This window comes from Poecilia mexicana, unplaced genomic scaffold, assembly GCF_051168715.1.
Source record: "Poecilia mexicana isolate PSO_F unplaced genomic scaffold, ASM5116871v1 scaffold_20, whole genome shotgun sequence".
NCBI classification, from domain to species: domain Eukaryota; kingdom Metazoa; phylum Chordata; class Actinopteri; order Cyprinodontiformes; family Poeciliidae; genus Poecilia; species Poecilia mexicana.
The window spans coordinates 3,145,349-3,158,931 of record NW_028263389.1 but is presented as its reverse complement, the minus strand read 5'-3'; the positions used below and the strand labels follow the sequence as shown (position 1 = coordinate 3,158,931).

The window sequence follows — 13,583 nt, the reverse complement described above, 5'->3', positions numbered from 1 at the left end:
CTAGATGTGAAAAAACTACTGAGGAAGTACAGCTAAAGACTAGCAGTTGTATTTGCAGTGAAAGGTGACATGACAAATTATAGGCCTGGAACGGTTGAATAGAAACATATGCTGAGATGCTGAAAACCATCCATCATTGTCCTTTCAATTCACATCTACGCTCTACTTTGCTGGCCTCTATAGCACTGACAGTTTCACCACATCCACCTTTTGTTCCAGGAAACAAATAAGTTATTCTTGCACCTTCCAAACACCACAATCATCTGTGGTGAAGTTTAGGGAACGGTATTCATCTCCAAAACATAAACTGTTAAAATTTTAGGGCTTCTTTAGGACAGCTGGAAGTGATTTAAGTACAGTTTCAGTCTTCAAATACCTCAGAGATAACATTGTAAGAGTGCGCCTTCCTGCTTTGGTTTGTACCTGTAGACAAGCCCTTTTGTTCCCGTCTACTTAAACAGTTATTTTAAGTAAGGAAAGTTGATGTATTATTTGATAAAAATGATCTCAAATCTCAAGTGTGAGTTAATTTGATTATATATTTCTTTCCAAAGAGTTTCTATTTCCATTTTCTTTGGTTCTGATCACTAGAGGACAGATGACTCTTGACAAATTCGAACTCCTGGTCAACCAGTAATCATTCTGTGTAGTATTTATTAGTAATATATCTAAATTTTCTTACTGAAGAAAAGACTATTAGTAGGTTATAGACAATAAACAGTAGACATAAAAGATTAAATGTGCTTTGAGACGCCCAGCAAGGCTGTACATGTCTCAAATCAACCTTTTCTTGCAGGGGAAGGACCTGCAGTCACCGCATCCATTAGTGAGCCCTGAGCTCTGCATTAGGATTAGACCAGGGTGCGTCAATACGGTTCCGACCAAAAAGCCTGCGGGATCAATAAACACGACAGCGGAGGGGTGGGACTCCAAGGAGACGATGCTATTTACAGTAATGGGGGAAATCTGGGGAGGAGTGGCGGCCTGCTCTTTGCGTGGATACATGTTTGTGTGCGAAAGTGGTCTGAATTTAATTAGCCGTCTGTTCCTCCGTGACCGCTAGAGAGAAGCCAAGCAACTGTCCCTGGATAATTTATGACCTCCAATTACAGGCAGGCCATTTACAGTTGCAGCCCGTTACCTCGAGCAGATCCGTCTGCACTGCTGCGGTCGGCTTCGTTCGGCTCGGTGGTGTTGCGCATGGAAACATTAAGACCTTCAAGCACATAGTCCTATCAACTGGATCTAAAACACGGTCACCTCTAAAGGTGCTTTTTCTTGTGATCATATCTTTTAGGGCTGCAATTAGTGTATATTTTAGTAATTGATTATTCTGACGATTAATCGATTAATCAGATTTAAAAATTGGCACATTCTCAATATTTTTATTTACTCAAAATATTTAACAATTATTTAGGTGAAATAATTGTCAAATAGTTGATTACTTGACAATTGTTTCAAAAATCGATTCATCACGATTAATCGTTTCAGCCCTAATGTCTTGTCTTGTGTGTTTTCAGATGGATCTGAAGCTGATCTTCATTGCATTTATAGGACTCTTTTACTGCTGTAACTCTCAGAAAGGTAAAGTTGATTTTATTATTTTTTTCTAATATGAAGCTAAAACTTTCTTTTTCACTTGATGTCATTGGGTTGTTTAGTGAATGGCCATAATAACAGAAGCGTTTGCTACTTTAGTTTAATGAACTCGTAGAAGAAGCTGTTGTGCTGTAGCATCCTGGAATCAGATGGAATATTCTGAGCCTTCAATCAGTGTTTCACACCTACTGATGCGTAAATGTATGAAGTTTCTGTCGCAGGGCCGCTCTGTAGCGCTGCTCCCTCTGACTCTGATCACTCCTTTTTCTTTGTTTTCCATCTAGAGGGGAACGAGTGCATCAACAAAAATGCCAAACACTGCGGAGAGTGCATCCAGGCCGGAGCCAAATGTGGCTGGTGTACAGACCCGGTGTGTAACTCAGAGCTGTCAGCTACACTCACTGCAGAGTAATGCACAGCGGTGAAATCATGTGTTTCTGTTCTATAGAAGGCTCTGCTTTACATAAGTGTCTTTTTTATGTGTCTTCCAACTATTGTCAAAATTCTTCATACCCGTTTCTGATTGGAAACAACACAGGCATGGCTTATTGTTTTGCATTTTAAGCAAATCAAATGGGACAGTAAATGTAAAAAACTAAATGAATAATAACAAAAAATGAAAAGGAAACCATTAAAACAGTGAGATTGTAAATAAAAGGATGATTGAGTATTGTGATGCTATTCAGTGACTTACAATTTGATTCTGTTTTGTAGGGTCATGGTTTGATTCAGAAACCAATTTATTTAGAGATTCTGTTTTAATTATGTGACTGTCAAAAGGAAAAGCAGTCTAGGAAAATAGAAAATTCATTTAAAACAATTCCAGTTGTATCAAATTCCATCAGTTAATATTTAAACAAAAATAGGGTTTGTTCATAACTTAAATGATCAGATTTAGATTATCTTAGCTGCCTGACTTTGTATTAAAAAGAAGATATCAAAACAATATTCAAAACCTAATTTTGCAAAAACTTAAGCAGACTAAAATTGATTTGAGCAATTTCTATCGATTCAGAATTCCCAAGAATAGGAATACATTTTTCTACATGAACAAGCTGTCTATTAATTTCTCCATTTATTGTCGATCCGTCCAACGGACCCTGACTGAAGCACCTCAAAATGTTAATCCCATCATAAATGTTGTCTGTGCTGCCTCTTTTCAGGACTTCCTGAAGCAGGGTGAGACCGTGTCGAGCCGGTGTGACGAGATGCAGTCTCTGATAAAACGGGGCTGCAACGAGACATTGATCGAGAACCCGCTGGGAAAACGGACGATTCTCAAGAACAATCCAGTGACCGATCGCAGCAAAGCCAAAGCTGAAACTGAAAACCAGAAACTGAAACCAGAGGAAATCACCCAGGTCCAGCCCCAAAAAGTCAGCCTCACCCTCCGATCTGGTGCGTAAACATCGACTTCACATCTGGTCCAGCTATGTATATCAGTCACTTTGTAATTTTGACAATTCTTGTCCGCTATAACTATATAAAGGTGAGCCGCAGTCCTTTGAGTTGAAGTTTAAGCGTGCAGAGGATTACCCCATTGACCTGTACTACTTGATGGACCTGTCCTACTCCATGAAGGACGATCTGGAGAACGTAAAGAACCTGGGGACCAGTCTGATGCATGAGATGTCAAAGATCACATCCGACTTCAAGATAGGTCAGGAAATCTCATTAGTTCAAGTCTCTTATTGTTGTTTATATTTTCTGAAACGGGGAATGGATTGTGCTTGGACATTTTACTGCTTGTCTTCCTCAGAGCTTTGCAAAGTATGACTTTTCTTTTTGTATCACCTTCATCATCTTAGCATTTAGCTTCTTTGCCCTCTCATTGGAAAGCTTTACAATGAGAGGGCAATTTCTGTAGTCTGAAACAGACTACAGAAATTCTGTCAGCAGTGCCTGTTTTTCAAATCTGTTTTCACATTTTATTTCATTATTGATGCAACTACTCACAAGTTTGTATACAATTCATTTTAAGTGGTAATAAACAGGGGGATTTAACCCATTTATTCCTCAGCCAACCTAAGTTTATGTATGCCTCTTGTTCTAAATCTATACAATAGCCTCATTCTGCTTTTGAAATTGGTTCAACAAGCATCTCTCCACGCTGACACAGTTTGACCTCATATAGCTAAGACATTATGCACTTATTTTGGGGAGAGGCTGGTCATATTTATTTACAGTCATGTAAAACAGAGTCAGAGACATTCTCAAGAATAAAACTCCTTGTGTTGTGCAGAAAAAAATAGTCTGCTAAAAGGTTGTGGGGATTTTGGTGAAAAATCCCCACATGATTTTAAATGTATTCAAAATCATAGCACACTTGAATTACAAGTGGCTACAGTTAGGCCTGTCACAGAAAACAGGTCGGTAAATTGTCCAGGAATTTATTGCGATAAACAATAATATTGTCGTTTTGAGACTATAGTCAAGAGATATAATGGTAAGGACATAGTAATGCAAGTACATCCTCTCAAAGACCAGTAAACTTCCATTTCTAACGAACATTAACACTGGAACTCAATGACATTTTGAATCTTTAAAGTAAATAAACAAAACAACCGAAACAACAAATAAAATGTACACTTAAAACTCTCTAAGCAAATTTGCACCTGAAAAAGAGGCTAATTGAGACCAAATCGCCAGACTGAAGCTGTTTGTCATACAGACTGTGGTAGAAAGAGAAAAACAATCAGGCATTCAAATGGAAATTATCAAACTCATTTGAACTTATCTTGCAATTAATTGATTTAATTGCTTATTGTATCTATCTGTATCTATCTATAAGAATAAAGATAATAAAGAATTAAGAATAAAGATGATTACCCATTTAAACAATAGTATTGTTTATCGCAATAAACGATACTATTGTTTATTGTATAGTATTGTATCGCAATAAACAATACTATTGTAATAATATTGTTTATTGCAGTACTATAAGTTTTATGCACATTTGTAATGGAAACGCAGCTCATGTCATGCACTGATGCAAAATATTCACAAATGAATAGAAATAGGCTCACCATCTGGATGCAGTTTTAGAGCATTATCCTTTCACCAAAACACGGATACATTTATTTTACCTGTAGTTTAACTCTGATTTTCTTCATAGGTTTTGGCTCCTTTGTGGAGAAGACAGTCATGCCTTACATCAGCACCACTCCAGCCAAGCTGCTGAATCCATGCACAGGTGACCAGAACTGCACCAGCCCGTTCAGCTACAAGAATGTGCTGCCGCTGACCAACAATGGCGCCACTTTCAACACTCTGGTGGGGGAGCAGCAGATCTCGGGGAACCTGGACTCCCCCGAGGGCGGCTTCGACGCCATCATGCAAGTGGCCGTGTGTGGGGTAAGCCACTGACCTCAACATGAGGTCCAGGTTTTGAGGGTAATTTTCCCACCGTTCGCGCCGCTTTCTATCAGCTTCACCTCACCAGATGTATCTAGTAACGTTGAAATGGGTGGAGATATTTTATGAGTCTTCTATTTTTGGATGCGACTCAAGCCCTCATATGTTTCTTTTTAAGCTGCTCGTTTACAACTCTGTTTCCAGAGATTTGATTGCAGATTGGTATTTCTGTTCATTTTTTCTACAGGAACAGATTGGCTGGAGGAACGTAACCCGCCTACTGGTGTTTTCCACTGACGCCGGATTCCACTTTGCTGGCGACGGCAAGCTGGGTGGCATTGTGCTGCCCAACGACGGGAAATGCCACCTAGACAACAACATCTACACCATGAGCCACTACTATGTAGGGAATGTCTGCTGTTTTGGCTGTTCTGACAGTATCGAAGACTCTGTGACGTGCAAGTAACCTACTCTCTCTTTTGTCTTTTCAGGACTACCCCTCGATCGCTCACCTGGTTCAGAAGCTGAGTGACAACAACATTCAGACTATTTTTGCCGTCACAGAAGAGTTCCAGCCCGTTTATCAGGTTAGCACACATTAGCCTTTTTTTTCTCCTCTAAAGCTTTTGTTGTAATCATAATGAAATTTTAGCCTCAAACTTCTGCCGTAAGTTGGCAACAATGTACCGTTTCAGTACATTCATCTGCAAAAATACCTAGAGATCTTTGCAATCGATTGCTCTGTTAATTATTCTAATGATTAATAGATTAATTGGATAAAGAAAATTGATAAATTCCACAGATTTTTTATTTAACCTCTTGTGTTTTTTTATACAATACTACAGTTACTTTTTTGACTAAGAAAATAAAACTTGTATTCCCAAAAATGCAATGACTCATTTAGTGTATGCTTGAACATTAGTAGCTAAAGATACATCTGCAGCTGAAGTACTAAAGTACTGTCTACTAATCTGTTCATTTTTTTTTGGTTTTATAAATGGCCCATTTTTATGAAACCACTTTTGTTATCCATTTAAGATAATAAAAGATGCTTTACTGAGGAGCTTGTTCTTACAGAACTCAAACCAGGTGAAGCTAAAAATGCCATTTGAGGAGTTTTTTGTAGTAAACAGTTTTGGTTTAATTACTGCTCTGACTGTTTTGTTCTTTCAACAAGTGGCCATTTTTTCGGCCACTTGTTGTTAACAATTAATTGATTACTAAATTGGTTGACAGTTATTTCAATCATCAATGAATCATGTTAATCCTTTCAGCCTTGGTAGAGGTTGGTTTTAAGGACAAGAGTTTTTTGTTAAACGCTGTTCTTGGTATTTCCTCTTTAACTCTGCAGGAACTGAAAAATCTGATACCAAAGTCTGCAGTGGGCACTCTGTCTGCCAACTCGAGCAACGTCATCAACCTCATCATAGATGCTTACAATGTAAGTACATTCTTCAGGATTTTAAGTACAACTCAAATCCAGTCAAACTGATCACATTATCATTTGCTCAAACGAGCGACAGGAACCTTGTGCAGCATTCCGAGTTAAGTTGTGCCTGCATTCCTTCTTAATCTGCAGCTAATGCTTTGTTTATTCTCTGCTGTCTGAACCGGGCTTCCAGATGGCATTCCAGTGAATAAGCTATGTCGTATTATCTTTTGTGTTGTTTTCTTTGCCAGGCTCTTTCCTCCGAAGTGATTCTGGAGAACACCAAAGTTTCAAACAACGTGACAATCGAGTACACGTCTCGCTGTAAGAACGGAGTAATCAATAAGGGCGAAAATGGAAGGAAGTGCTCCAATATCTCCATTGGAGATGAGGTGGGATGTGGAAGATGATGCTTTTATGTCACAGATATCATATAGTCTTTCATTGGACAAGAGAGGCATTGTCATTTGATTAGAAAAAGATTAATTCTACAATGTTGAACATGCATGCTGCAGTAAGCAAAAGAATAACAATACATTCAACACGCCCTATTTTTACCCTGCAGAGCTATTTGAATTTAGATTGATAGCAATCAGTGCAAGCAATAAGAAAATAAGAGCTTCAAAAAAACAATGAAAATGAAAATGAAGCTGAAATCTCATCAGAAACACAAGCTTAAAAAACAACCATTTTTTTAAAGGAGATTTAAAAATTGTGAGAAAGTGTGTTAATTAATATGCAGTGGGAAAGTTTGGGTGTAAGCAACTTCTAATATTGCTAGATTGGGATGTGAGCTATGTTCAATAAAGTGCCATCAAGAAGGCATCCTTGGAAGAAATGGTTCTGGTAACTCTTCACTCTAAAACTGTATAAGCTAAAGTAAGTATAAGGTAAACTTCAGACATCAAGCAGCGGCAGGCAACATGCAAAGACGCCAGCAGTGTGATTGGTGCGCTCTCTGGCTCTGTGGCCTGTTAAAAGCATCAACTATAAACCCATCTTTTAGGAATAATTCTGCTCCGCCAGTGAAACGCTCACCGCAACAGAGAAGCTTGCAGTCCAGGTTATTAAAAAAATTAAGCGGTTTTTATTTTTTTATTTGTCTAAAAACAAAGGCTTATAATACACTGGGGGAAACCCTGCATTTTTGCATAACAAAGCAAAAGCAAAGGAAGTCGCTAAGGAGGCAAATTAATTTTAGGTCTGACAAACAATGAAGATTGGAATAAAAATTGTGCTCAACATAGGAATGTATATTGTTTTATATATCAAAGTTTTTGGAAGGAAAACACAAGGGAAAATGGCCATTATTTTTACTGTTTAAATATGTATTCTGTGTATTGTTAAAATGCTATATTTTGCGACTTCTCAAGCAAAAAAATAAATAAAATAAAAAAATCGGCCAAAGAACTGCTGCCCACCCTTAACAATTTTCCATTTTACCTTTAGAGCAGCGTAAAGCAGAACATGTTACACAGGACTAAAAATCCTATTGAACATTTTCTGAAACATTTTCTGGTTTGATTATTTTTTTTTCTTTTTCATCTTATTCGAGATACTTCATTACGCTGTCGTTTACTATAGTGGTTTTATTTTAGAATTTTTTTCAATCATACCTTTATATCCTTTTCAAAGCATTTACAACGTTTGTTTTATGATATTTATCTATTTTTTAAATCTATTTTCTGTTGTACAATGCATTAATGTTTTCTGAACAAGTTGTTGAAAATTAGAATTTATTCGACGTGGCTGGTTAAATAAAAGTTTTTCAGCTTTTTAAAGACTGTCTTTCAGGCATTAACCTGCAGCCCTTTCAAGAAAAAGAAGATTAATTAAGATTAAGATTTCCCAAACATGTCAGTTAAGATGTCTAGTGGCACCAGCAGCTTGTCTGACATCAGTGAATAAGCGTTTCTCCTGTGTTCCCTCAGGTCCACTTTAACATCAGCATCACCTCTAAAGGTTGTCCAAACAATACCAGTCCTGAGATTATAAAGATAAAGCCCCTGGGATTCACAGAGGAGGTGGAGATTATCCTCCACTTCATCTGCGAGTGCGACTGCCACAGCGAAGCTGTCAACAACAGCCAGGTCTGCAGCAACGGGAACGGGACCTACGAGTGCGGAGCCTGCAGGTACGAATCCCTCCAACACCTCTTTTTTTTTTTTTTTTTTTTTTTTGGGTCATAATTGCCCTTCCAGTTGTCTAAAGAAACCCCGTTCGCTTGGCGACCCTTAACCCTCTGCTTCAGGTGCAAAGAGGGCCGCGTGGGCAGGGAGTGTGAGTGCAGCAGCAACGAAGTGTCCACGGAGGACATGGACCGGACCTGCCGCAAGGACAACGGCACGGACATCTGCAGCAACAACGGGGAATGCGTGTGCGGCACCTGCGAGTGCAAGGCCAGGGAGAACCCGGAGGAGAGGTACAGCGGGCAGTTCTGCGAGTGTGACAACTTCAACTGCGACCGCTCTGGAAACAAGCTCTGTGGAGGTGAGTCTGTGGAGGGGAGAGGATGCCGTTCGTGATCTTAAGAGTCACGCCAAGTCTTTTTCCTGTGAGTGAGCGCAACACATGAAACCTGGAAACTTGACTGAACGTTAACCAGAAAAAGAACCGAAAGATGACCAAAAATATCATTTTTGCTCTTTTCTAATAGTTTGATGCAGCCATTGACACACCATCCCAGTATTCAGCATTAGATGTTAGTAATATTAGTAATATTAGGTTACAACTTACATGTCTAAACTCTATCCACATGGACCAAAATCGGTCATGGAAATACTTAATGGCCACAATTCTTTTCTCCAAGTTATAAAAAGAATGACTTTTTTGTTTTAGTTTTATCTATTCTGAAATAAAATAAACATAATATTTTCTTGAGGAAAACAATTAAAGGATCTTATATACACAACTTATTCGGGTTGGGTGTTTTCTGTTTTGTTGGTGTCACTTTTATTGTTATCACAGTAATAAAACAAAATATAGTAACAAAACTTTTAAGTCCATATCACCCATTACTGCTTTGGACAACTCTGGTTTAAAATGTCTTTCATTTAAAATTCTGAAATCTAGTTTTACAGTAACTTCCTTCATAAAGTCACTGTATGACATTGCCTCTGATCCTAAATATAGATAAATAAAAACAGCTCATTGCAGGAAGTTTAGAAAAAAAAACCTTTCGAGTTCTGTTCTCTTTAAATTCAAGTTCTTAAAGAGAAGTGAAAATTGTCTGAAACTGGCATGAACTGGAAATGGAATTAAAAATTCTGATTTGTGAACCTCAGAATTGATTGATTATCGCAGAATTATTATTTTTTTTTTATGACGCTAATTGTGTCGTAAGAAATATGACCATAATACATCATGCTGAGACGAGCTCCGTCGTTCTCCCCTCTGTTCTCTCTGCTGCTCAGGACACGGGCGCTGCGAGTGCAGGAAGTGCATCTGTGACCCCATGTGGAACGGAACTGCCTGTGACTGTTCCCTGGACGAGAGCACGTGTTTGGCCAGCAACAAGCAGATCTGCAACGGCAGGGGACGCTGCGAATGCGGCATCTGCAAGTGCGACGACCTCAAATTCCAGGGCCCAAAGTGCGAAACGTGTCCCACCTGTCCTTCAGCCTGTGCTGAACACAAGTAAGGAATGACTGTGTGGAATAAAAACCTCCTTTAAGTTTCTGTGTTCACAACTGAATCCATCCACAAAGTCAAGAACACTGAATTCTTCTTTTTGGTCTGGTAGAATTTCTTCTTAACAGTAGGGATGCACCAATCCACTGTTCTTTTCAATATCAGGACCAACACAGGTATTAATATTGGACGGGCGCATCTGTACTTTAAAGCACAAAGTTTTTACAAAGGAATTCCCTGAGTTGAAATACATAGAGAAGGAATTTAGAATGTAGAGTAGAGAGGGCTCTGCGGAGGACAGTGAGGGGAACCGAAACATTAGATAGAACGGCAGATATGATTTAGCTACACCTTGTTTGCCTTCCCTTCCCAGAAAGACTCTGTAACAATCCGTTTTTAACATGTTTTTACTATGATTAATGCGGTTTTCTTCAGAGATTGCGTGGAGTGCCGGATGTTTCTTACTGGGGTGAAGAAAGACGTATGTGAGGAGGAATGCAATTACTTCACCATGCGTAAAGTGGACACCAAAGACAAGTTTCCCCAGCCCACCGACAAATCCTACCCCCTCACGCACTGCAAGGAGAAGGACGCCAACGACTGCTGGATCTACTACGTGTACACCGTCACCAACAGCTCGGAGAAGGTGGTCTACGTGTTGGATAAACCGGGTGAGCACAGACCCCAGCCCCCATAGCGATTACAGAGGTTGCCCTAGCCGGACATCTTTGGCGATCCTAACTCTGCTGCCCCATTCCAGACTGCCCCAAGGGCCCGGACCTCATCCCGATCGTCGCGGGCGTGGTCGCCGGCATCGTCCTGATCGGCTTGGCGCTGCTGCTCATCTGGAAGCTGCTGATGATCATCCACGACAGGAGGGAGTTCGCCAAGTTCGAGAAAGAGAAGATGAACGCCAAGTGGGATACGGTGGGTGTCTGGAAATCCCGCCGACGTTTTTGGCCAGCATTTTAGCAGAGGCGAGTCAGATGTGGAAAACAGGTGCAGCTCGGCCCTCTGTGTTGCTCTGTTCCTTCACAGGGAAGGTAATCAGTTGTTCTTAGCAGCAGATGGGATTTACTGCCGTGTTTATATCATTACGAGCGCCCTCGCTCCTGCTCTGAGCGCTCTGGCAGCTGTGAAGACAGATTGAATTTGTTGCTTTTGAACAGGGCTCGACCGAAGAAGGAAAAATGTTGGGAGTCAGTGTGGACTTTTTTGGGAATGCTATGTGCTCTGTGCATAGCAAAACTTTTTCCAGGGAGGGGCCAAGCCTTCTTCCCGCCCCGCTTCCTCCCTCATGTCACAATGGCAGCCAAGATCAACAGGAGGCAAAGCAGGAATTTACTCAGGACCATATGAAGTCATACTCCGCCACCTAGTGGCAGGGTTATATCACAGTTGATTTGAATTCAGATTAACATGACAAATTTGATATTGTATTCACCTTCCTAAAATAAAGGCCTAAGTCATTTTATACAAAAAGTGATTTTGTCCAAAAAAATCACCACTTTTTTTTTTGCCAAAAGATGATTTAGGCAACAAAAAAAAAAGAAAGAAAAACACTCTTTTGGCAAAAAGTGTGGTTTTAATTTTATTTAAGTGACAATAATTGTATTTAAGTTCCCCTTTAGAAAAACAAGGAAAATATTGTAGCAAAAGCAGCTGATCATGTCCTCTCAACAAATTACAAATGTATTCATTCCCACAACCTGACTGTCTGAAATGTATTCTAAATGCAGCTAGGATGCATCTAGAAGCAAAATAGCAGCAGGATGAAATCCCACTTTTGACACCATATTGTGACCTGGATGTCTACAAAAATTTACAGCATAATCATAGTTTGATTGTGCTAAGGATTCAAGGATTTAAGGGATTTAGGAAAGCCAGAACACAGCAACACAAACCAGCTCAATTCAGTTCACTCATATATTCTAATTGGTCCTAGTTATCAAGAAGTGCATTAAGCTCAGTTTATTAACTAACAAATTAATTTTTTTCTCCCCAGTTATCCAGTTCTCACAATTCATTTCAATCCAAATTATTCCAGGAAACAGACATTTTATTTATTATTTATTTTTTAATTTTTTAATGTTTTTACAAAGGTATTCACGCTGCAATATAGTCACCATCTAAAGGTGAAGTTGGCAGATGTCAAAGGACGGCAGTGTAGCGTTAGCATACAGAGAACGGTGGAGGTCAGGATCTTCCAGTCAGTAGATCACAGTATTCTACCGTTCTTGCTACTGGCCTGGTGGATCCATCAAGAGCAGATCAGTTATTCAGTAGGAGTTACATGAGTGGCAGGAAAACTTTGTCATTTGAGTATGTCATCAGCTTAGTTTTTTTGTTTTGTTTTTTCTGCATGTAACTCTTAAGTTAAACTGACTGTTAAAATCATGTCTCTCTGGCCATAGCTCAAAAGTTGGCAGACAGACGTGGCATTCTCTAGAAAGACGTCGGGGAGCGCTGCGTTGTCCTCCGTCCTCTGCTCTCACCTGACCTTGTTCTTCTCCCTGTATGCTTCTTATTTATTCCTCTCTACTGTTCTGATGTTCCTTGTGAACTCTCCTCTGTCCTCATTCTCCACCTGTAGCAAGAAAACCCAATTTACAAGAGTCCAATCAATCAGTTCCAGAACCCGAACTATGGACGTAAAGGCGCTGTCCTTTGAGTTCGTATTTCTTTTCCTCTCCTCTTGTTCTTCCTGCATGGGCTGTTTTTTTTTTCTGTGTGTCCTCTGCCTTTAGTTCCTTCTGTCATTCTATTTTTTTTCTGTATTTCTTTCTTTTTTTTCTTTTTTTTTACAACATAGCCGCTACAGAAGTAGGGGTAAAATCCCTGTTCGGATTTACAGTTTATAAAAGACTGCATGAGTGTGCTGTGACAAAACAATGCAGCAAAAAATACTCACCTTTGGAAATATTGGGTGGTATGAAAAACGTCTAACTAAAGCATTATGTGGTAAGTGTTTGAATAATTGTGTTTATGAGGCTTAGTGGCTGTCTGGCATGTCCTTAAAGTGTGACCTGCATACAAGACGTGTTCATTAAGGGATGATCTCTACTGACATTCAGCGACTAATTTGTGTGTTCGTTTTTTTGTTGTTTTTTTTTTTTAAACTAAAACTGCAGCACATTCCCAAAATAATATGTGCCTCTTGAACTTTTTTGCATTTTTTTCCACATTAAAACCACAAACTTTAATATTTCCTCAAGAGATTTTTCTCTTTTAGACCAAGACTAAGTAGAGCACAAAAAGAATGTGGAAAGTAAGGAAAACACAATCTTCAAATTTCTTGGCAAATAAAGTTTTGAAAAGTGGTGGGTAGTTTACCTCGATGCCTCACAATAAAATTCCATACAGCCAGTTGCCTTAAAAAGGTACTTGGTTGGTATTGAGTTCACCGACTTAATCACAGAATCAGCTGTTCTGGGAAGATCAGGGAATTTACTAGACAGTTTATCAAGGAAGTTATCAGGAGTTTTAAAGCAGAGTTAAGGTATAAAATTATATCCCAACCTTGTCAATCCATCCTCCAAAAATTTTAATATGTAGGAGTGAACCCATAAAT

General features: G+C 39.3%; 1 protein-coding gene across 1 annotated transcript in view; it reads left to right on the top strand.

Annotated features, from left to right (window-relative positions):
- Positions 1-13,583, top strand: part of itgb1a (integrin, beta 1a) — a 31,948-nt gene that overhangs the window by 16,477 nt on the left and 1,888 nt on the right. The window contains exons 2-15 of the mRNA XM_014999919.2: positions 1,521-1,584; positions 1,884-1,969; positions 2,763-2,997; positions 3,089-3,259; positions 4,715-4,953; positions 5,201-5,356; positions 5,445-5,540; positions 6,305-6,394; positions 6,634-6,774; positions 8,314-8,516; positions 8,634-8,872; positions 9,796-10,018; positions 10,448-10,683; positions 10,773-10,939. Of these exons, the coding sequence (XP_014855405.1) occupies positions 1,521-1,584; positions 1,884-1,969; positions 2,763-2,997; positions 3,089-3,259; positions 4,715-4,953; positions 5,201-5,356; positions 5,445-5,540; positions 6,305-6,394; positions 6,634-6,774; positions 8,314-8,516; positions 8,634-8,872; positions 9,796-10,018; positions 10,448-10,683; positions 10,773-10,939 (2,346 nt within the window). The remainder of the gene's footprint in view (positions 1-1,520; positions 1,585-1,883; positions 1,970-2,762; positions 2,998-3,088; positions 3,260-4,714; positions 4,954-5,200; positions 5,357-5,444; positions 5,541-6,304; positions 6,395-6,633; positions 6,775-8,313; positions 8,517-8,633; positions 8,873-9,795; positions 10,019-10,447; positions 10,684-10,772; positions 10,940-13,583) is intronic.